Genomic DNA, 24,790 nt, shown 5'->3' with positions numbered 1-24,790 from the left:
ATGTAATATCACAGATCATACTTAGGGGGAGAGGCATATTAAAACTAAATTGAATGTAAAGGACTACAACTTCCTGTTTTCCTTCAGTCTCGCTTTAGCTTCGCCTTCATGAATTCAGAATCAGTGGTGAGAGAAGTCAAGAACCACTGAACCCAAAGACCAACGCTGTCTTCCAGAAGCTACACGCTCCCAGATGGTGAAGTTATTTTTATGTTAAACATGGATTTTTTAATGATGATTAAATTGTTGATATAAAGGATGCTGACCAATTTTCCATGATCTTTATAAAAATTAGGTTTATGTCTATTAGCATTAACATTGAAAAGAATATGTCTGAAACTGGGTCTCTTCAGACAGAATCATCACACAGACTTGGAGGAGATCTGGGGCCTCATTTATAAACGTTGCGTACGCACAAAAGAAGGCGTACGCCACTCTCTACGCAATAGTTGAGATTTATATAAAGCAAACTTGACGGGAAAATGTGCGGTCCTTCACGCAAGCTCTGACCCAGGCGTACGCACAAAAACGGAAAAATGAGAAACGGCGACTCCGTCGGCAGATGGAAGAAACACGTGAAAGTGAAAATGACAATACTGCCTCTCAGAAATAACATGAAGACTTCACAAAGCAAGTCTTACAATAACAGCTACACGAAGACCCGTTTGATCGATCAGCAGTGAAACAAATAAAAAAAAATCAAACGAAAATTACAACAGAAATTCAAATGAACACTTATTTGCAAAAAGAAAAGTGAAATATGTTCTGCAATATTGGCATGTTGTGCAATTCATCCTCATAAATAATATAATTAAACAGAACGAAATAATGTACAAAACTGATATTCTCCTCAGTGTGTCCGTCTGGCGGAGCAGATATAGGTGCGGGTGTGCGGACGGACAGACATACTAATTGTCCACTGGAAAGTTGTTTTCATGTTAAAACATTTCTTCATAAGCTACAGAATTATGGTATTCATGCATATGCATTTAGTGTGTTTTATTTTTGATAAAACAATGTATGGCGTATGTCTCAACCATTCAGACAGCAACAAGAAATTACATTTGCGCTGATCAATTTCCCATTTCCACGTCGATTATTACCGACATCTGTAGCTTGTCAGATGTAATTAAATAGATGGAAATAAAATGCCCCATCACAATGCGTAATGACGCACAATGGCTGATCTTGCGCTCTTAGAAGATGTGGCAAATGGAAGAATTCGGAGTGAACACATCTTTAGACAGCAAGAAGACTTGCTGGCAAACGAGGACGAGTGGCTTATGAGCTGGTTCCGACTTCCTCGAGCCGTCCTGTTGGACCTCTGCGGGCTTTTGGGCCCGGCGTTACAGAGGAGCACTCGGAGGAACCACGCGTGTCACCCGCTGCAAATGGCGCTCCGGTGCCCCCCCCCCCGGTGGCAGAGACACTCTGGCGATGCAGCACTAGATGTTTTTTATGCCTCGACTTCGATGTCTGATCATTTCTTTTTTATTTCGGCCACGGTCCGAGGTTGTGAGGCTACAGCATTTACGGCGTCTGCCACCGTTTGCCGCTCACGTGCCTTTTTGGCATTAGTAATGCCCACACTGTGCCCTCCAAACAACACTTTTCTCCTCTTTTCCACCTCGCCAACGATAACTTTTACTTCACATTGAGTGAAGTTACGTTTTTTTGATTTCCTCTCTGTGTGTGCCATGATCTCGCAAGACATGAATATTAATTTGTGGGCGTTTGACGGACTATTTATGGGCAACTATGGGCGTGTCATGAAGCCGCAAAAGCTGCGCTGCATTTAGAATTGGTTGTGATTTATTAAGGGAAAGATGCGTAGGATGTGCGTGCGCACGGTTTTATAAATCGGAATATTTCTGTGCGTACGCACATCCTATGTTTCATCCGTACGCCACTTCTGACGCAATTCCTACGCAAAGTTTTATAAATGAGGCCCCAGGTCTTTGGAGGAAGAAAGGATTGAAATGGACATCTGCAGGGACACCGATGTCTTCATCAATGGCCTGCAGAGATCCTGCAAACCACCCATCAATGAATAAAACATTATTAATTCCATTTGTAATGTTATCAATAAACATTTATCTTATCTATAGGAAAGCCAAGACAGTTTGACCAAACATAGCCATACAAGAAGTTGACCTGCTGCTGCACATTATGTGAACATGGTGTTGACTTGTTTTGAGGTGCAATCTAATACATTTATGAGATTTAAAATAGTAAATTAAAGAATTTTTGTCTAGTAAATGTATGACTTTCATCTTGTAAAATATTTTTCGGTGGCCCTAATACTCTGTCGTAATGTAATGGCTTTACAAACCACGCAGAATTATTATTTCTTCTGTCAGAGCCTTGATTTGATTTCTATTTGAGTTTATTTGTGTTTCTTCTAAAACAGACATGATGATAGTTGATCCTTTCATCAGATTTATCTTCAAAATGAGCAGAAAACACATATATAATTGAACTGAAATATTTATGGGAAATTATATGAAGGAGGTCTTTGTGAGCAGAGTTGAATCTGAGCCTGTCAGTCCTGGCTGCAGCCCACTGCTCTTGTCTGATTTCTATTTTCTCCAACATGTTTCTGCAGCTGTGCATGTCACTCCTTGCCTCGGTCTGCAGTTGGGGGTGACGGACCTTGGAGCTGTGCATAGCCAGGCAGTCATGGGTTTTCAACAGGCAGGACTGATTTCTGCTTTCCTGCTGACTCTGCTCTCAGCTGGTAAGTTAGTTTCATTTAAATAACAAGCTTCTTAAATTCAGCTTTAAAAAAAAGCAGTTTTACGGATAGATAGTGAAATATTCACAGGAGAAATATTTTGAATGTTTTCTTTGTTCCTTTTCAGATCTGTTTTAATTGTAGTTATTCAACCTTGGTTTCATAAAGCACAGGAAAGTCTAACTAGAGATCAGACTAACAGTTGTTTCTGTTTTAACTCTCAAAATAAAACAAAAATTCCTGAAAAATGAAGGAAGATCATCTAAATAGAAACCATTGAAAAAACCTGAAAGACAGCGTTTGATTGAACAGAAAGAAACTGTTGACCCCAGAAAGAGCCGAGCTCCCAGCAGCAGAGCAGCTCTTCTTATGTGCAGAGCAGCTGTTGTGGGTGGAAACACAAGTGTGCACAAAGGCGTGCACGCGCATCCAGATCCTGTTTGTTTTTACGTGCAGCAGGAATGTTTAGTGGGCTGTTTATTTATACCACTGGGATGAGTGACTTTCTGTGCACAGAGGTCACTGTGGAAGGTTCTGATTTGTCTTCCTTGATTGATGAGATTTTGGATGATGGCAGTTAATACAATTAAGATATAATTGATGAAAAAGGGTTAATATTTTAATGTTTCTTTTCATAAAATCAATTAAAAATCCTTCAGACACATGATTTTGGAAACATTCTATGTCTGATGTGCTGATGATTTGAAGCACACTTCGGTCCTTGCGGATTTTTGATATGCATGATAAGGTTTTGTATTCCTTTATATTAAAATAAAGCACAAGTCTGTCTTTTTTTGAGTTACTAAACAAATTCAACTTTATTTATGGAGCACTTTTCCTGCCACAGAACCCTTCAAACTGCTTACATAAAATGATTAATAATAGGATAATAGTTAAGACAGTAATCATCCCAACACACATTTACATTCTACAAAAACAGAAATCAAATTAAAACATGAGGACATGTCAAACTACTTAAAAGCTCATCTAAAAAGATGAGATTTGAGTTTTTTCTTGAAACCTTCCACAGTGGATGAAGCCGTCACGTCCTCAGGCCGGCGGTCCCACAGTCGAGGTCCACAGAGCTGAAATGAGGTCTCACCCAAGGTTTTGGTTCTGACCTTTGGGACCAGCAGCAGACTTTCACCTGTGGACCTGAGGGCTCTGGGAGAGCGCTGAGCTAAAAGTTCATTCCATTAAGAATTGTATCACCTCAAGCTGCAGCTGATTAATATTAGTTTTGTTCACACCAGAAACAAGTGCATTACAATAATCTTTTCTATGTGATGAAAGCGTCTCTTTTTTCTTTTTTTTTCTTCTCCCCCGGTTGTGCCCATCCGCCTGCTCCTCCCCGCTCTCACCCAAACAGATATTGCACACAGGCACTTGGGCTCCAGGATCTGGATGGGAGGGGTATGCTGGCGGGGCTCACTGGGGATGCCCCTCTCTGGGTTCGCGTTGGCACCCGCCCTCCACCCCGCTTTTTACTTGCATTTTAGACACTCTAATTCATGTAGGGCCTTGTGGAGAAGGTCTGGTGGAGGGGGGCACTGTGAAACATCCGTGCTCACCTTTCGCTGGCCCCCCCCACAATTTTAACTTCCACTTTAGACACACACACTGCATGCTAGCAGCACACACACAGCAAATACACACCACTCACAGAGGGACCCCGGAGTGGGGGGCTCTGTGGCTTGGCAGCGGTGGGGCCCCCCACACTGGGGACCTCCTATTTTACCTGCAGCACACACACAGCACTCCCACACCTCCATACATGGGTGGGGTCGGGGGGGGGGGGGGGGGGGGGGTGGCGGCCGGTCTTCACCCGCCTGGTCCTCTCAGGGCGGCCGGGCTTATGGGTATCCTGTCGGCTGCGGGAATGGTTGGGCATACGGCGCTGGGGGTCGGCCGGCTGGGGGGGGGGGGTTACTGCGTGGCGGCGGGGGGTAGGGAGGGTAACCAGATGATTGTGAGTATGTGTGTGTGAGTGCATGGGTGGGACAGACCTGGGGTTGGCTCGCTGGGACCCTCTGGGGCTTTCCCTCCCCATCACAGAGAGGGGAGGGCACTGAAAGGGTTGGGGAGGGGGGCTCAGATATTATGGCGGGGGGGGGGGGGGGTTGTAGTGTGTAGGGTTGTAGGGTTATGGGGGGTGGCTGTGGGTGCGTGGCGACCCCTGGGTTGCTCGGGTCGCGTGCCTGGGTTGGCTTGGGGAGACGGGGCGCTGGTCGGGTGGTGGGCGGCTCATGGGTTCTGGGGGCCCTGGCTTCGTCCTTGGCCCTTTTCTCGGTGTCCGGCGCCCGGTGGCCCCCATGGCTGCCGCCTGGTACGGCGAAGCGCTCCTTTCATGTGGCCTGGGGGCCGGACACTGGGTTCGATTATGCCTCTGGGCATTAGGGGGGCCCCTGTAGGAGGGCCCTCTCTGTGCCTGGCTGGTGGGATGGGCGATCCCCTCCTCCCCCCCTCCCGGGCTGCCTGGGCCCGGATGCTGGGGGGGCTCCTGGCCTGGGGGTCTCTCCTCCCCTCTCCCGGTCTGGCTGGGTAGGATCTGGTTCCCCTTATGAACACACGGTTCACGTCGGCAGCATGCATGTATCTCCACCCCCACGTGCACGTGCACACTGCCACACTGCTCCCTGTCTGCTTCATCCCTCCTCCTTACCTACAGTGTATTGATGGACAGCTTTTTTTTCTCGCTCATCTTAGTGTCAGATTTTCACCTTTGATGTAACATTCGTCTTTCCAGCAGATCTGGTATAATTGTTACAGCTTAAAATAAAAACTTAGTCAAATCAGTGCTTGTATCCCCCACCTTTTCACCTTTCTTCCTTTTACTCTCTTCCACCCTCATTCACATTCTTCCCCTCTCCCTCCCCACACACACTAAATGTAACAAATAAATAAAAGGAAAAAAATATGACAAAAAGGGGTTTATACAAATCTACACTGTAGTTTCTCAAAATTGTGGTCTTTGTAACTTGGTCTGTGGTTCAAAGGTAAGATGTAATTGTAGTGTAATATAATTCCAGTTTCAGCCCACCCCAGGCATCCATGCGGCTTTACAAACATGTTCATCTAAGACTTTTCTCTGGTAATTTGTTGCATGTGTGGTGATTTGTCTAAGATTGTCATATAAAAGCAGCAATATTGATATGACTTCATATCAGCAACACCTACCAATGCAGCAGACCTTTTGCTTTTTATAATTATCTGCCAATATTGACATGATTGTGCATCTCTACCTTCCAGTCACATGCTTTCGTATTGAGAAAACTAACATGTTTATGTGCATTTGTGAATAGGTTTTAAAAGTGCAAACTATAATAATAAATGTCATGGTTTTGGTCTGCCCTTGGAATAAAAAGACAGTAACTACAATTTCAAGTTTTGCATAAATTTTAAAGTGGTCATGATTGTAATACAAACATGTACAAATATCAAAAAGACAAATCAGACTTTTAAAAACCTTTCAAATCAATACATTTGAACAGAAGACAAGCTGATTTGATCTCAACCTTATCATGATGTGAAGAGGATGATCTTGATTATTATTTTTGTGTGCCAGAGTGTTCAGGCAGGAATGAGGAGGAACGTCTGATAAACTACCTGTTCCTTGAGAAGAAATACAACAAAGAGCTCCGGCCTGTCGAGCAACACGGGGACACCGTGGATGTCTATCTCGCCCTCACGCTCTCAAACCTCATCTCTCTGGTACAAAACATTTTTTTACTCTGACAGTCAAATCTAATTAAGAACTACATACTTCTGTAATCTGTTGTCTTATATTTTTAAATACAAGATGTTTATGTTTGTCAACTTCCTTAAAGTCCAATCAAAAGACAAGGTTCTTTAAAGTGCTGGATGTCATCTGCATAAAAAACAGACATTTATGCAAAAGTACGAGAAACAAAGAGCACAGAACTGAGTGGCAGAACTTTAAAGAACCCTGTGTAGTTCATGTTTTTCAAGGACTTTCTATGGAGTCATTTTACATTCTTTGCAGATTAGGTTGAATTATATGTTCTTAAAATAATTACAAAAAGGGAATTTATCGTTTCTTTTGAAAGCTTTTGTCCAACAGTTTTAATTCAAAACTTTGGAACTGCTGGTGACTTTGGTCCACATCTGAGCTCTGGATCATCTCTGACATTTATTTTTTTGTTCTTTATTTGTAGAAAGAAGCAGATGAGACGCTGCTCACCAATGTGTGGATTGATCACGTATGTTAATCTTTGGAAAGCTTGTAGATTTTCTGTTCTTTGCGGTCATTTTTCTTGTCTGGTGGCAGACGTGGATTGACTACAGGCTGTCCTGGAACGTGTCAGAGTTTGATGGCATTGACATGCTCCGTCTGCCATCCAACATGGTGTGGCTGCCAGAGATTGTCCTGGAAAACAAGTACGATTGGGTTGTGTTCTCTCTTTGACAGTCAATCTTTTTTTTTTAATTCAAAATAATTTAAAAATATTTGATATTTCTGTCTCTGCCCCCCAGCAATGACGCCCAGTTTGAGGTGGCATACTACAGCAACGTACTGGTGGATCCCTCTGGACTCTGCTACTGGTTACCTCCAGCCATCTTTCGATCATCATGCTCTATCAACGTCAACTATTTTCCCTTTGACTGGCAGAACTGCACTCTGAAGTTCACGTAGGCATGAAATGTTATGTAATTAATAAATGAAAGAATTTTAGTTTTCTAAAATACTCTTTCAAGTAATTTTTATTTAAATGCACATGCTTCACAAATTCAACCCCTTTCTCTGGAGAGCAAAGAACGGTTTTCCATTTCTTTGCAGGTCTTTAACCTACAATGCCAAGGAGATCAGGATGCTGCTGAAAGAAGACGCAGATGAAGAGAATAAGTGGACGGTGGAGTGGATCATCATCGACCCTGAAAGCTTCACTGGTAAAACTCTCATTTATTTGATAATCGTGCAAATCTAAAATTCAATAGTGATGTAAAAACACATGTAAAATGTAATTAAACAGTTTATCATTGCAAACCATAAACACATTTTTAAAATGTTTTACTCTGCATAACAATGTTCACACAAAATTAAACACAAAGAATTGATGTTGAAAAAATGTTTGCACTGCTACAGATCCAAAAACAGCTTCTTCAACTTGCTGTCATAAAAATTTGCAAAGGTTAAAAGATAAGGTGAAGGCGTTAGTTGAATAATGAGACCTTCTATCTTGTCTTTGACTGCTTTTTGTGGCACTCTACGTTGTGTCACAGGTTAAGTTTTTCTTTCTTCTCTTTACTTATTTAAGCTTGAGGACATTTCTTGAACACATAGAAAAACGTACAAAGGTGAACACGTTTCAAAATAAATAACAAGGCAAACAAACATTAGTAGAGTACATTTTTATCTCCATAGTTGTAGGATGACCTAAAGAGGTGAGCTGTAAGCCTGAATTCAAACACTGGTTGGGAGTGAAAAGGTCATGTGGCAGAGAGTTCCAGAGGCAGAGAGCAGATTTTCTGAAGGCTGGTGGAAAAACATCAGATGGAGTGGAGAGGAGGGACCTTGAGGAAGTCCTGGCTAGAGGGGTATAGAGTAGGAGACTTCCCTCGCCCTGGCCTCTTCCTCCAGCTTCTCTGGGGGGACCCCGGGCGTTCCCAGGCCAGCCGAAATACATAGTCTCTCCAGCGTGTCCTGGGTCTTCCCCAGGGACCTCCTCCCAGTGGGACATAACCGGAACACCTCCCCAGGGAGGCGTTCAGAAGGCATCCAGACTAGATGCCCGAGCCACCTCAACTGGCTCCTCTGGATGTGGAGGAGAAGAGGTTCTACTCCGAGCTCTCCGCGGGTGACCGAGCTTCTCACCCTATCTCTAAGGGAGCGTCCAGCCACCATACAGAGGAAGCTCATTTCATCTCTGGTATTCTGGATCTCGTTCTTTGATCATGACCCAGAGCTCATGACCATAGGTGAGTATTGGAACGAAGATCAACCTGTAAATTGAAAGCTTTGCTTATTGGCTCAGCTATCTCTTCACCACAACGGACTGGTACAGCGACCGCATAACTACGGACACTGCTCTGATCCGCCTGTTGATCTCAGGCTCTGGTCTTCCCTCGTGAACAAGACCCCAAGATTTTAAACTGCTCCACCTGAGGCAGGGACACTCCACCCACCGAGAGATGGTAAACTACCTTTCTCCGGTTGGGAAGCACGGCCTCACATTTAGCGGTGCCGACCCTCATCCCAGCCGCTTCACCTGCAAATGTGCTCATCTTTGTATAATACAATGATTTTATCTGACTTGTCTGACTGCACTAATGTTCAGTTACTGACCAGTCAAATTACCAGTACCTTAAAGTCCATTGAGATGTTGGCCTTAAAGACTTAAAAAAACTATTTTATTACTAAGTCATCAAATCTCAAAACCGTTCCTGTCATTGTTGCCTTTGTATGCGCTTGGTGATGTATACCTGTAAAAGAAACAAGTCAGTGGAAAATGTTTTCCGTGTTAATGATTCTCACTTTAAGTATGACGAGGAGTTCAAAGTTAGGCTTCCTTCTCTCTCTGTGTTGGCAGAAAACGGTGAGTGGGAGATCATCCACCGGCCGGCCAAAAGAAACACCTACAAGCACATTCCCATGGAGAGCAACAAGCACCAGGACATCACCTTCTACCTAGTCATCAAGCGCAAACCTCTCTTCTACATTGTCAACATAATCATCCCCTGTGTGCTCATCTCTTTCCTGGCTACATTCGTCTACTACCTGCCAGCTGACAGTAAGTGCCCCACCCTCACACATGCTACTGAAAAAAGCCTTAGCCTTGACTACATAAACATTGAAGTTATGAGGCAACAGAGGAATAATCTGTCACTGCAGAAATGTTAATGAGCTGGCCTTTGAGAGAGACTTATCAGCAACAGAGAAAACCAGGGGCGTCTACAGAAAGAAGTGCTTGGTTTCTGCTCTGTTCTGCTGTGGTCTGAGTGTCCCTTCACAGCAAGCAGGTTTTATTACCCAGCATGTGTTAATCAAGTCATGGCATACGGTGGCTCTGGGTCCATCCTTTCACAAGCACGAGGTTGAGAGACCAGCCGATCCTGGTACGAATGACGGCATCCCTTCCACACAGACAAAAAACAGAAACAGGTCTCAGCCTTTACGTGACACAATGAAAGAACCAAGTAAATGCATGATCAAAAAGTATAAAAGTATAGTGAAATGTGTGATGATAAAATATGTAATCATTCCATACACGTGAACAGCACTCAGTGGCCCCTTGTGAAGTCCACAGGATTTGGGGAGGTTGAAAAACTAAAAATTCCAACAACATGCCTGTGTCTCACCTACTTCGTCCTCACTTAACCTTTACATGATGTATAAGTGTTTGCTACGACTGTCGCTTGCAGCGTGTCCGTAGAAAAATGGGCATGAACATTTTCTCTTCACAAGTTTACAGAGTGGCCTAAAACCTTAAAATTTCCTGGGGTCGACCTGCGGGCCCCGTATTTCTCTCGCAAACGGCCTGTATCCACCTGTACGGACAGTGGTGACTAAGATAATACTTACAGTCAGGTTATTTCTTTAACCTTTCTTTATAAATTCATTTTTAATTTGACTGTCTGTTTCTTTCATTGCTTTTTTGCCATCTGCAGTATTTATTCCTTCATTTTTTCCCCCACAAGTATCTTAAAGTGTCAGTACATTGTTTTTAAAAATAGATTTTGTGATTTAGAAAAATAGGTTTTCCGAAATACCCCAGCAAATGCTTGGTTACAGCTAAATTTTTGGTCAGGATAAACCATGTTTGTGTTGTCTGTAAAGGTGGTGAGAAGATGACCTTGTCCATCTCGGTGCTGCTGGCTCAATCTGTCTTCCTGCTGCTGATTTCTCAAAGGCTCCCAGAGACGTCCATGTCTGTCCCTCTCATTGTCAAGTAAGTAAGTTTGTTCAACAAGGAAATGAGTGAGTGTCTTTAGAAAAAATAGTGTCTTTAGAAAAAATACATACCATCTCGTTTGCATGCAGCCAAATGTCAACATTGTTTTCTCTAAAACAACATTTGGTTCTAAGAGATAAATAATTGAATAAATGTCTTAATATATTCCATAGAGGTTGGGCACAGAGTCTTTAGTTCATTGGGCCAAATTATTCTCTGAGTGATATAAAACCAGTGCAACACCTGAGAACAGGGTTGATATGATCATACTTCTTGGTTCTGGTCAGGGCCTGAGCAGCAGTGTTGTGGATGGACTGCAGCTGCCTTACAGTACCTTTTCTGACTCTGGAGTGGACTGATACAGGAATTTAACCTACTGGAGATAAACACTTAAATACAACTGTGTAGGTCTGGGGGGTATTCCAGGAAGCATGTTTAAACTAGCCTGACTTTAACCCTGAACTCTGGCTGAAATCCGCCTGAACTTGCTTACTCTGGGTATGTCGGTTCCAAAAGACCGGATATGAGTTGGCGTAATTACGCTCGACTTGGTAACCCTGGGTTAATGCTCGTGCACAGCAGGTACATAAAGACATTCTCAATGGATCGCCGAATACCCGAGTCACCATGGAAACGCGTGGGAAAAAAAGAAAGCGGGACACTTGAGACGGAAGTGAGACGGAGACTGAGATTTTAATGACGGCGGATAAAGATTATAAGTCCAACATCACTGCAAGCAAGCAGCAGATGTCCTCCTGGCTTCCTACCCGCCAATTTTAACCGCACCTTAGACATTTAGGGCCCCTTGGTGTGGAGGGTGAGGGGACATCACTGTGAGTAATCAGGAGATGTCCCCTTAGTGCCCTACTCGCCAATTTTAACTGCACCCCCCTTAGTACACACACCCCTCCCCCTTCAATATATACATTCAAACATAAACACACACACATGCACACAAACACCCTCTCAAACACCCATACACGCACACACATTTTACAAGGAAGGTGGGACCTGGGTCCAACTGTCCCCTACCCCTTCCCTGGTGGGGGGTGCGGGCCCCTTGGAGATGGCGGCCGTGTCCCTTGGGTGCCGGCTCCCTGGGCCCGGCGGTGCTCTCTCCGCACGGTGGGGGGGTTCATATTACACCTGAGCCGGGGGTGTTCGTGTCCCTGGGGGGTGGGTCCTGGTCCTTGCCCCTGGGCGCTGGGCCCCGCCAAACTTCCAACATGGCCGAGCCTGGTCAGGCCATATTTACAACACCCCTTGTGGGCCGCCCTTTTTTCCCCGGGGTTCCCCCCTCCTGGGCGGGGGCGGCGGGCCCCTGCCTTGCTCCTACCTGGACCAACCGTGGGCCGGGTGGGTGGCTGCCTGGAGTGCGGAGCCGGTCTCCCTTGGGGGGTCCTGGCTCGTACCTGGGGTCGGGGCGGGGGATGCCCGGAACTCCTGGGGGGTGGTGGGGTGCTCGTCTGGGGCTGTGGGCGTCCCTCTCCGGTGGGGCCCTGCGTTGGGCTCTTCCGGCGCGGCGGGGGGGCTGCTTTCCTGGCTGGGCTGGGGCGGCGCTCTCTTTCCCTCCGCGCCTCCCTGCTCTCTGGCTCTGGGGGCCTCGCGGCGGTCCTGCTGGCCCTGGCCTGGGTGGCGGTCTTGGTCGCCCGGGGGGCGGTTGTTCCCTGCCTGTTCCCGTATGGCGTTGGGGGAATTCCGGCTGCCGCTGCTGCTGCGGCGGGGGTCTGGGTGTGGGGGTGGCTGGGCGCTCCTCCTCCTTCTTTTCACATTCCACCATCCATTTTAGAAGAACATAAACACTCACTTGAGCACAGGTGTTAGCTCACCTTTGCACTAATAGTTTGCATGATTGAATGAATGAAAGATTTCACACTAGTTGGTTTAAAGGCATAGGTATGCGTTCGTGAACACTATCTGTTTTGTGTACATGTTGACATGTGGACATTTTTGCAGCTAGCAGGTGTGTTGATAACATTTGAGTGTGTGTGAACAGGCCCCGCCCTTTTTGTACTACATTTGAACCGTACCGTAATGATAAACAACCAGTAAACCTGTCTGCTCTATGCTGCTTCATGGTCTTACAAAAAAAAAAAAAAAAGATTATAAGTCCATCAAAAAAGTAACACGGCTGCATAATCAAAAAAAAAAGAGTTCTGCTTCGAGAAAAATAACAAAGTTTCTTTTTTTTTCTTTTCTTTTTTTTTTCTTTTTTCTTTTTTTAACTTGTCCTGTCCAACAGCTGGGCAGACAGATGAGAGCTGAGGGCCTCTTGTGTTGGACATATTTTACTTTAACAAGAGGGGTTATTAATCTTCAGACAAACCAAAGGTATGTCTGAATAAACCCCTTTTGTAATTGAGGCCAAACTTTATTAATTTCAATCATGTCTGAAAATCTTTGGTGTTGGACCGGACGGAAAAGGAAAAAGTGACAAGAAGAGAGAGGGACGTTAGAGAGAGGGGGGGTAGGGGGTGATAATAGGAGGGGAAGGGGGATAAGACCATGAAGCAGCATAATGCAACAAGTTTACTGGTTGTTAATCATTATGGTAAGGTTCAAATGTAGTAAAAAAAAAAAAAAAAAAAAAAGGGCGGAGCCTGTCCACACACAGACTCAAATGTTATAAACACACCTGCTAGCTGCAAAAATGTCCACATGTCAACATGTACACAAAACAGAGAGTGTTCACACGCATACTTATGCCTTAAAACCAACTAGTGTGAAATATTTCAGTCATTCAGTCATGCAAACTGTTAGTGCAAAGGTGAGCTAACACCAGTGCTCAGGTGAGTGTTTATGTTCTTCTAAAATGGATGGTGGAACGTGAAAAGAAGGAGGGAGAGTGCCCAGCCATCCCCACCCCAAGACCCCCACCGCAGCAGCAACGGCAGCCGGAATCCCCCCAACGCCACACGGGAACCGGCAGGGAACAACCGCCGCCCGGGCGACCAAGCCCGCCACCCAGGCCAGGGCCAGCAGGGCCGCCGCAAGGCCCCCAGAGCCAGAGGCCAGGGAGGCACGGAGGGAAAGAGAGCGCCGCCCCAGCCCAACCAGGAGAGCAGCCCCCCCGCCACGCCGGGAGAACCCAACGCAGGGCCCCACCGGAGAAGGACGCCCACAGCCCCAAACGAGCACCCCACCACCACCCAGGAGTTCCGGGCATCCCCCCGCCCCAACCCCAGGTACGAGCCAGGACCCCCCAAGGGAGACCCGCTCCGCACTCCAGGCAGCCATCCGCCCGGCCCACGGTTGGTCCAGGGAGGAGCGAGGCAGGGGCCCGCCGCCCCCGCCCATGGGGGGGGGAACCCCGGGGAAAAAAGAGGGCCCACAAGGGGTGTTGTAAATATGGCCCGACCAGGCTCGGCCACAGTTGGAAATTTGGCGGGGCCCATTACTCAGGAGCAAGGACCAGGACCCACCCCCCAGGGACACGAACACCCCCGGCTCAGATGTAATGTGAACCCCCCCACCGCGCGGAGAGAGCACCGCCGGGCCCAGGAAGCCGGCACCCCGGGGACACGGCCGCCGTTGCAAAGGGGCCCGTACCCCCCACCAGGGAAGAGGCAGGGGACAGATGGACCCAGGTCCCACCTTCCTTGCAAAATGTGTGTGCGTGTATGTGTGTTTGAGAGGGTGTGTGTGTGCATGTGTGTGTTTATGTTGGGATGTATATATTGAGGGGGGAGGGGTGTGTGTACTAAGGGGGGTGCAGTTAAAATTGGCGGGTAGGGCACTAAGGGGACATCTCCTGATTACTCACAGTGACGTCCCCTCACCCTCCCCACCAAGGGGCCCTAAATGTCTAAGGTGCGGTTAAAATTGGCGGGTAGGGTGCTAGGAGGACATCCGCTGCTTGCTGGCAGTGATGTCCAAGCACCCCCCCTACCAAGGGCCCTACATGTCTAAGGTGCAAATAAAACCGAAAGAGGGGGGGCCCACTCCATACGGCAACCATAGGAGGGGGGCCACTGCCTAGTAAACCCCCCCCCCAAGGCTCATCGCAGGCTAAGCCCCCCACCCCCTCACCCTATTATGAGGTTATATGAGGAAGGGGGTAAGTTGGGGACAGCTGATAGACTGTCCCCCGGTGGTCAAACAGCTGTCCCCCCCCCCCCCCCCCCAGCAAGGGGGCCAGGCCCACCCAGCCCAGGGGCCCCACCCCCGGAGGCGCCGACACTCCAGGCCCAGCACCACCCCCCCCCACACAGAGAGAGAGGAGCCAGAAAGCGCTGGCCCCCCCCGGAGCAAGCCCAGGCCCCCACCCCCAAACGCCGGCCCTAGAAGAGCTCTGGTCAGGCCTCGACGGGACCGAGGCAGCCAACCGGCCGGGGAAACCGCCGATGGCCTCAGCGGAGACCCCGACCCGTCAACCCCCCCTGCCCCGTACCAACAGTGGCCCCCCCCTCCCCCAGAATGCCCCCCCACAGGACAGGGCCGACAAGACCCCCCACCCCGCAGCCGAAGCGGATGACACCCAGAGCGACCGGGGGCCCCAAGAGGGTTTTCCCGTCCCGCCCCAGAGCCAGGGAAGGGCTGATCCCAGCCCCAGGTGTAGATGGGAAGCCCATCCAGCGCCGCTGGGCCCCCCCCCGAGCAGCGCCCCCCGCCAACCCCCCCCAGCACAGGCAAAGGGACCACCCCCCCAAGCCAAGCCAGACCACCACCCCACCCCCCCACCAAGCACCCCCACACCCAAGCCCAGAGGACCACGCAGCGCCCCAGCCCGCCCCACCCAGGCGCCGGACCCGACCCCCCGACCAACGGAGCCCCCACCACCCCCCGCCAGGCACCGGAGGCCCCGACCCCCACCCCGGCCCACGGCAGAAGGGCAAGGAGCAGCGACGACCAGGCCCCCCCCACCCCCTAAGTAAAAATAACAAAGTTTCTGATCTTGTTTCCATTTTCCTTGTGGCGCATATATATATAAACTTAAATACATTTCTTCTATTAGTAACAAATAATTTAGTTAAATTTATTCAACCTAATTTCTTACGTCTATAAAACTCAATAATTGTTTATACAACTCAAATTTACGTATTAATCTAACTAAATGTCACATTACTCCATTAATCCTTTTTCCATCTTAATTAATTATATTTCTTGAACTGTCATATGTCTAAGTTTGAGCCGGCAGATATGCTCATTTTTATAACAATGAAAAGGACGGGAAAAAAATGAACGGCATGCAAAAATTCATTAAAAAATATTCCAACATTATCCTTACAATGTATAGTGGTAGGGGTGCTAAAAAAAACTGATCATCCTCTCCTTCATTCTAACTCATGGTGCAGAGACATGAGTATAGTAGGACAAAATAACTCGGCAAAACATGGCAAAACACAGTAAAGTAGCTTTACAACTAAACACATTCTGTCAAAAACCCACACTTAAACCCAAATCCGTCCAGACAGGCAAAGGGAATGGTATCCCATAATCCCTTGCGGTACCGATCTAACTGCAGCACCAAAGTTACACCTACTTAATTGAATTAATTTGAATGAAAGCAAAATAACTGTCTGAAAACTACGTGTTATTTTTAAGGTGACCTAAAAAAATGATTTATCTTAACTGAAGCAAATAATTAAGTTAGATCAAAGTAAAAAAGTTTATTTTTCCAACATCCATACATGGTCTTATCATCCTCTCATGTTGGAAAAAGTATTATCCGAGCTTCCTCATCCACTAAATCCTCTTCAAATGGACACGCCATGCTGCTTCACCTCTCTGTAAACAAACTAACCTTCAACTAAACCTGCTCCAGACCAGGTTATGTTCAGAGCATGAGTTGCCATGTTAACTTGACCTACCCTGAAACATACCTTCATTTCTGGAACCAAAAGCTGAGGTTATCAACTTCCTTAGCCTCAAACTTATCGTGGGAGCTAGCATAACCTGCTTTCTGGAATACCCCCCTGGTTTAAACAGAGCAATACTGATTCTAGTAATGTTTTTTAGGTTGTAACATGCAGATTGCATAAATTATTGGAACGGTCTATATCATGCTTTTCTTAAGAGATTCAGAGTAATACTGTATCCGAATATATGATAAAATATTACCTTTGGCACACTACAGAATGATTTTTGAATGAAAGAGGAGTTGTTTTTGTAGTTCCTTTTCCTACCCAGAAGTAAGACGACTCGATCTCTCTGAGGCTCCGCCTTTTGTTCTTTGTGGGTACCGCCCATTTCATGACGTCAAACTAGAGTCAAAACACTGTCATGGACCAGCTTCGACTGTGAGACAAGGAAGGTAGGGTGAACGGGAAGGTTTGATGGTAGTCTCAGACACACAGCGGGGGGTTTGATGACAGATTCAATCTTAAGGGGCCGAGGTAACAGGGGGGACAGTTTCCTTTCCTAGAGTCAGTTTTCAGAGGAATATTTCTAGAAAAGGGCTAAACAGACTGACCTGGGCAGTATCGTGGTGCAGATGAGCGATGTCTGTCAGCATTTGCTTTAGCCTTGGCAGAGGCTTTGAGGAAGGCCCCACGAGTCATTTTCCAGACGTTATGACAGCCCTGTAGATGGTGCTGGATGGAGGAAACTGACAAATCCCATTCTTCAGTTGGAAACAGAAGGGGCTGGTGGCCCAAAGAAGCCTCAAATAGAGATAAAACTGTTGCAGAGGAAACCAGAGAGTTGTGTGCATATTCAATCAAGGGTGGGTAAGTCGACTAAGATGCTGGGTTTGAGGAGGTCATGCAGCGCAGAGCGGATTCCAGGTCTTGGTTAGTGCCATCAATTTGTGGGTGATAGCCAGAGGACAAGCTAACGGAGCGGCAAAGGTTTAACATAAGGAGCGGCAAACCTGGGCAGGGAATTGGGTACCCCGGTCTGACACAATGTCCTTAGGAATGGTGTGTGACCTGAAAAGGGGCCAGCCACCCCTGCCCAGGAGGAAGACGCCCAAGATTGGTGGGGGTCCACAAGGAGTGTTGTAAACATGGCCTGACCAGGCTCACCCATAGTTGGAATTTGGAAAAGGCCAGCGCTCGAGGACAAGGACCAGAGCCCATAGCACAGGGACACGGACACCCCCAGGCTCAGATGTGATGTGATCCCCGGGTCTTGGTCTTGCCAAGGAGCACAGGGAACCCTCTTTCTGCGTGGAGAGAGGGCCGGCGGGCCCCCAGGAAGCCAGCCCCCAAGGAAAACGGCCGCTGTAGCCGAGGGCCTGGTACCCCCCTGCCAGGGATGGGGTAGGGGGGTGGGGACAGATGGTCTGAGGTCCCACCTTCCTTGTATAATGTATGTGTTTGTGAGTGTGTGTGTGTGTGTATGTTGGAGTGTAGATTTTTGAGGCGTAAAGGGTGCGTGTACAGAAGGGTGCAGTTAAAATTGGCGGGTAGGTCTGAGTTCTTTCAAGGGATCTGTTGTAGCCACTCCTCCAGCTTGGGGGTTACTGCTCCGAGGGTTCCAATTAACACAGGCACCACTGTCACCTTCACTTTCCAGGCTTTCTCAAGTTCTTCTCTGAGTCCCTGGTATTTCTCCAGTTTCTCATGTTCCTTCTTCCTGATGTTCCCATCGCTTGGCACTGCCACATCCACCACAACGGCTTTCCTCTGTTTTTTACCCACCACTACAATATCTGGTTGGTTCGCCATTACCATCTTGTCAGTCTGGATCTGGATCAGGATCTTTGCCCTCTCATTTTCTACTACCTTCAGAGGTGTTTCCCATTTTTACCTTGAGGTTTACAGTCCATAATTTGCACACATGTTCCTGTATATTATTCCAGCCACTTGATTGTGGTGCTTCATGTATGCTTTCCCTGCCAGCATCTTACACCCTGCAGTTATGTGCTGGATTATTTCAGGCGGCTCTTTGCACAGCCTACACCTTGGGTCTTGTCTGGTGTGATAGATCTACACCTTGGGTCTTGTTTGATGTGGTAGATCTACACCTTGGGTCTTGTCTGGTGTGGTAGATCTGAGCTTCTATGGCTCTGGTGCTCAGGGCTTGTTCCTGAGCTGCCAGGATGAGCGCTTCAGTGCTGTCCTGTAGCCAGCCCTTTCTGCCATTGGTAGGACTTCTTGATATCAGCCACTCCGGTCCAGTGGTACATCCCATGCAGGGGTTTGTCCTCCCATGAGGGTCTGTCCTCCAGCACTGCATCCTCTGCTCTCCATTGTATCCATCACAAAAAGATGTTTGTATATTCTATTCTATTTTTTGAGTGACTGACCTTGGGAAAGTCGGTTAGGAGTCTTGGTCCATTCCCTCATCTTCAGCAAGGATGAAAAACTCCACATTTGGTGATAGTTTTTTTTTTGGATAGTCTTTGAGACAAGCATTAGCAGGATCAACCAAGTATTCACAGGAGCTAGAGCACGCAGAAAGGCGGGTGATGTGAAGTCCCTGCCGCCTGCTCAGGCTTTCTAATGGTGGCTGTTCTGGTGGGGGAGTGGCGGCGGCGACAAAGCGCACCCTACGCAGCCCCCTGCTCCATGGGCAGGGCTCAAAATGCGCAGGCTTCTGGACAACACTGCTGCCTGAGGCGGCTTGGACCCCTCAGGAACCGTTGACCAGGCGGCAGGCGCTGTTGCAGGGTGGCTGGTTCAGTTGTCTCAGTCTCGCTTCTAATCAAGGAGGCACCCGGGCCAGAAACGCTCTTATTTTTGCTGTTCTGGCAAAGCATCCTTTGCCATCGACCGTTTGATCACAATCTACACTATGAGCACCTCTGGTCAAAACTGTAGCTTCTTACCTCGTTTTTGTGGCCTTCTTTTTCTTCTTTTTTATTTAAACCCACAGTGGGCATCTAGTTTATTGGTGCAAACGGATTTTTTCTGGCTCTCTTTAAACACCACAACTTTTAAGGCTCAGATATAAAAAATTGATTCTTTCATGCTTTTTAGGGTATTATTTTCAAATTTATAAATTCAATGCTTTGAAGACTTTCTAAGACCCCAGTGGAACCCTGTAAAACATATGTGTCATACTCAAGGCCCATGGGCCAAATGTGGCCCTCCATGTCATTTTATGTGGCCCGCTAGAGCATAAGAATTTTTAATTTCTTAAAATACAAAATAAAAATTGGTGTGTATTCATTCATATGTAGGGGGAATTGGATTTGAAATATCAGATTGGGCAACTATACATTAGGAATCAAACACTGTCACTATAACCTAACCAAAAAGAATCAAATTTAAAGAGTAACAAGCAAACATTTGTTTTCTATGCAACTGTAATTGTCACTTTAAAAAGTTATAATAAATAAAGAAATGAGATATTTAACATTAAGTAGTAGGTACATTTATTTTTCATTACATTTAGTTACATGTATAAGTTATATCTGGCCCTTTGAGGACAGCCACTATGCTGATGTGGCCCTCAGTGAAAATGAGTTTGACCCCCCTGCTGTAAACAATACTTAATGGAACTCATCCAAAATGGACACTGGCTGTCAAACAGTGGTGTTAGAACCAGCTCTCCACTTTACAGCAGCTCCACCAATGCTGGTAACTAACTATAAAGTGAACACTTTGCACAACTACAGGACAAATTTAAAGACCTAAGTACAATTTTTTAAAAAATATTTTAAATTATGTGACACAAATGAAAACGTAAAGAATGAGTAAAAGTGATTAGGCCAACTCCAGTTGAGGAACTAATATTCAATTTAAAAACAAACAAACAGGATTATAAATTTGATAACTTTCGTCGTCATGATGAAATGATAATGAAATTGTCTGGTGAAGAAAAAGCAGTTTATTAATTTCTGAAGGAAGGTGGTGAAATCCAGAAACTGCTGTGGTGTTTCATCATTGCTGTCTAGCGATGGCTAAATCAAGCATGTCTTCTGCAATATTTCCAAACTTCAGTGGAACTTCTGTTTCAAACTGTTCCATCAGCTGACCAGCTGGAATCCCAGTCGCCTCAGTTGTTTTCATGCGCTGTTGAGTTATAATTCAATGAAAGGCCAACAATGTGACAATGATTTCAAAATGTCATCAACAATTTCAATAATGAAAAACTATATCTAGCCAGATGTTTTTTCTTGTGTCTCCAACAGAAATGTATTTATGTTAATAAAAAGAAAAAAACCAGCAACAAAAAACAGAAGAACTTTTTAACCCTTGTGCTATCTTAGATGACCCCACCCTTACTTTGAAGTGTTCTCCCTACCATGACAAAGGTGGATAAAGGTGGAAAGATTTCATGTAATCCATGGACACCAGTGAAGATAACAAATCATTGAAGAAAAAAGGTTCAGAGCACTGTCTAGTGGGTCTAGATGACCCAACTCCCAACGGTAAAGTGCCCAGGATAGCACAAGGGTTAAGGATACTTCCATTAGTTCCTTTCTTAAAACCCTGTGAAAGAGGAAACGGAGAGGAAAACCTTTATCTAAAGGTCTGGTGTGTTTCAGGTACTTGATGTTCATCATGGTGCTCGTCACGGTGGTGGTGTTGAACTGTGTGGTCGTCCTCAACCTGCACTTCAGGACTCCGAGCACACACGTCATGACTGGATGGACCAAGAGGGTAATGCAAACAGGAGGGCCAATAAGAGTCATTGATAGAGAAAAAACAGACATCTTCTTTGAGCTTTAGTTCTTTCAGCCTTTTTTTCAAATCAGTGCTCAGTCTTTTTCCTGAACTACGTTCATTTAGCATTATTCTAGTCTTTAATTTAAACTCCATGTCTTTGGAATAACCTTTCATTCTGTTTTTTAATTGGTCCTCCAGTTTTTCCTTGAGCGGCTGCCCCGAATCTTGCACATGTCCCAGCCGGCAGAGCCAGAGCCACAATGGGATGGAGCGTTGCCACGGCGATCCAGCTCGGTGGGATACATTGCTGCAGCCGATGAGTATTACAGTGTGAAGTCCCGCAGTGAGCTGATGTTTGAGAAGCAGTCAGAGAGGCACGGCCTCACCAAGAGACCCACGCACGCCGCAGGTGCGTTTACAAATGTCGAAGACTCTGTGAAGTTACATCACCTCTTTATTTTAGGCAGAACCATTGACACATTATCATTCAGATGAATCAAAGTATTATGCAGGACCTATTTTCAAGAGACCTACCTGCAGTGCCACACATTTACATTCTGCTCCTGTGTGCTGCAGATGCCGTGACACAGATGAAGACACCCTAATTAAAATTAACCAGTGATGATACATTATCCAAAACTCTCAGGGCTGCCACAGTTTGTGGATTTTCAGACTCCAAAGAAACTCTTTTTAAAATGGAAAATTGCAAATTTCTGGTGTTTTGGAGAATCCAGATGACTTTAATTTGAGATTCATTTCACTAATTCATCAGGGAAGACCAGAGCAGTCCACACACAGAACTTCATGTTTTCCAGTCTCAGTTTCACCATAATGCCACTGGTCCATGGCTTTGTCTTGACTTCGAGTTCAAACTGAAGCAGAATTCCACAATCCCACGCCAAAGGATCCCCTGAAACGACCATGGAGCCTTTCTAAATACAGGGAGAACATGCAAACTCCACACAGACAGGTCCCCCATTGATGTTCTGGTTCAGGTCCCCCGTTGAACCAGGGGCCTTCTTGCTGTGAGGCAAGAGCGCTAACCACTGCCCCACCATGCAGCCTGTCCGTCATACTGTTTTACTTATTTTAAAGAGACTACTGGTGTTCTTTGATACCTTTCCTTGATCTGTAAATCATTCACAGACATTCTCTTCTCTAAACTGGTGCAGCATTGTGTTACAACAGGGAAGAGAGCCAAAAGGAAATGCTCAGCTCATATTTTTGTCAAATCTGCTTCAAAAAATAAAATAATTTTAATACATAAGACAAACTGATGAAAAGTCTAGCAAAATAACCAACATTTGATAGGCATTAAGATGTTAAAGTGAAAGTTCCATTAGCTGTCACACACCTAGGTTTGTGGAATCTGTTCTCCATATTTGACCCATTCCCTGGGTCACATTCAGGACCCTTTTGTTTGTTTAACCCCCCAATCCAACCCTTTAATGCTGAGTGTCAGTCAGGGAGGCATTTGGTCCTATTTGTGGTTTTTATATATGACTTAACTAAGGATTTGGGCTCATGACCTTCCAGTCTCAGGACGGACGCTCTACCACAAGGCCACTGAGTTGGGGATTCTCAGTTTCAAAAACCTTGAAGGCTGTAAAAACTTTAAAGGATTGAGTTCCCAGAGAAAAAGTTTCCTTCCAATAAAATAGGTTTTATGCATATTTACTTTTTGATTCATCTGCTGATATGAGAACACATCAAAAAGCACCGACATGTTTAGGAGGCAGTGTGTGTTCATGTTGTGTTTTTGTGTGTGGGCTGCAGTGGTGAAACCTCAGGAAGATGGAGGTGTGACGGATCAGTTGTATGCAGAGATCAAGCCAGCGTTGGATGGAGCAAACTACATCATCAGACACAGACGCAACAAGAACGACTACAACGAGGTGAGACAGGGTGGTCGTCTACGCCAGCAGCTGCTGCTCCCCTGCTCTGGTGAAAAACTCCCCATACCTTCTGAGTCAAAGCTGGTTGTTTGTCTCAAGCTACGTTCACACCGCCCTCGGCAATGTCCATTCAAGTGGTCACTTAAAATGAAAAGTCTATGTAAACACTCGTAAATGCCCATTTCGGGCTTTCACGTTCAAAAATCCTGCGTAAACGCGGCACTATGCACGTGAAATCACTTGTGAAATCCAGCAGCGTCTGTAGAAACTTTTGCTTTAAAACCAATCTGGGGCATATCTGTTTTATCAATCTGACATCAATTAAATATTCTCTCCAAAATCAACTACAGAAACAGTGGAGTAGCACATTAAAAATCAAAAATATATAGAAATGATTCGTGCATGTTTGTTTTCTCATTAGTAATTGATTCTGTAATAGAGTAGTCGATACCCAAAGTGTTGATGTACGGGCATCCATGTTTCAATACCTTGGTATTGATACTCCCATCACTAAAGGTCAGTAGATCGCTGCTGGCTTCCAGCCTTATCTTGGTGTCCGGTTCAGTTCAAAACTTAGCTCTTCGTTTTCACAGGAGAAGGACAACTGGAGTGGCATCGCCCGCACGGTTGACCGCCTCTGCCTCTTCCTCGTCACCCCGGTCATGACCATTGGTACCATCATTATCTTCCTCATGGGAATTTGCAATCACCCTCCACATCTTCCCTTCAAGGGAGACCCACATGACTACAAGGAAGACAACCCTCGACTGGTGTAACACAACATGATTCAGCGCCGTTTTCCTCTCTGTGTTTGGGACTTTTCATGCTGCAGTTGTGTGTGGCAGCTCATCTATGCTTAACTAGTTTGACTATTTTGCCTTATTACAAATGTTGCAGTCATGTTCAATTCAATCCATCAATTTACTTTCTAAATCAGCTTTTGGGGGTCACAGGGCTGCTGGAGCCTATCCCAGCTTCAGTTGTGTGACGGCAGGGTCTACACCCTAAGAATGTGTTCAACTCAGTTTATTTATAAGCCAAGAGTTAACAAACCAGCAATCATTATGAGTTATACTCCAATCTATGTGTATAGACTCTACATAAAGTAGGAATATCTTCTTTACAATTTACAGACCACAAACATTGAATTTCTTCATAATATTCTACATATTGAGAGGTATCTGTGGGTTTTTCAGTTGGACACTAGATCTTCTTTGAAACGTCCTTACGTGAATGCAATACAATAATGTAACAAATGAAATTAGTACACAAGTCTTTGTGTTCTAGAGTTGTGACCCACCATGATTACTCCCCCTGTTCACCGCAGTGCCTGAAAACTAGCATTAATGAAACAAAATCTGACAAAAAGGGTGTTCTTGAGCCAACATGTCCACTCAAATGAAAACAAAACCAAATCTTTCCTAAAAGAATTGTACTTTCCAAAAGTATTTTTTTGTCACAAAGGTAGAGCAAAGAAGCTGAGGTGGTTTGGTTTCATTGTCAGCCTGTGCTGTTTGTGTCAATTGCTGTGCTAATGTCAATAAAGAGAAGCCTGTGGTCTGTGTTTCTGATGAACCACAGTTGTGTGTGTAGCATTTTAGCGTCCCCTGTGTATGCAAATGAAAGAGATTACATTTGCGTCACGCACCTAGGTGCGTGACGCACCCACGTGAACTAACAACTACAAATTAAATAAAAAGGAGAGGAAACAGCGATGGGAATGTAAATCGTCTGATCTTTCATCCCTCCAGC

At 45.9% G+C, this 24,790-nt stretch overlaps 1 protein-coding gene across 1 annotated transcript; it reads left to right on the top strand.

Annotated features, from left to right (window-relative positions):
• Window positions 1–2,582: 2,582 nt before the first annotated feature.
• chrnd (cholinergic receptor, nicotinic, delta (muscle)) lies at window positions 2,583–24,751 on the top strand. The gene is made up of 12 exons (XM_023950045.2): window positions 2,583–2,737; window positions 6,300–6,445; window positions 6,910–6,954; window positions 7,023–7,132; window positions 7,229–7,384; window positions 7,533–7,642; window positions 9,283–9,483; window positions 10,530–10,641; window positions 21,023–21,137; window positions 21,342–21,552; window positions 22,920–23,038; window positions 23,632–24,751. Exons 1-12 carry the CDS (start codon window positions 2,680–2,682, stop codon window positions 23,812–23,814), a joined length of 1,566 nt encoding a protein of 521 aa, XP_023805813.1. The 5' UTR covers window positions 2,583–2,679; the 3' UTR covers window positions 23,815–24,751.
• The last annotated feature ends 39 nt before the right edge of the window (window positions 24,752–24,790 follow it).

The sequence above is a fragment of the Oryzias latipes genome, chromosome 20, assembly GCF_053564925.1.
Source record: "Oryzias latipes strain Hd-rR chromosome 20, Olatipes_Hd-rR_3.1".
NCBI classification, from domain to species: domain Eukaryota; kingdom Metazoa; phylum Chordata; class Actinopteri; order Beloniformes; family Adrianichthyidae; genus Oryzias; species Oryzias latipes.
Note: the sequence above shows the minus strand (reverse complement) of the source record. Positions and strands in the feature narration are given on the sequence as shown.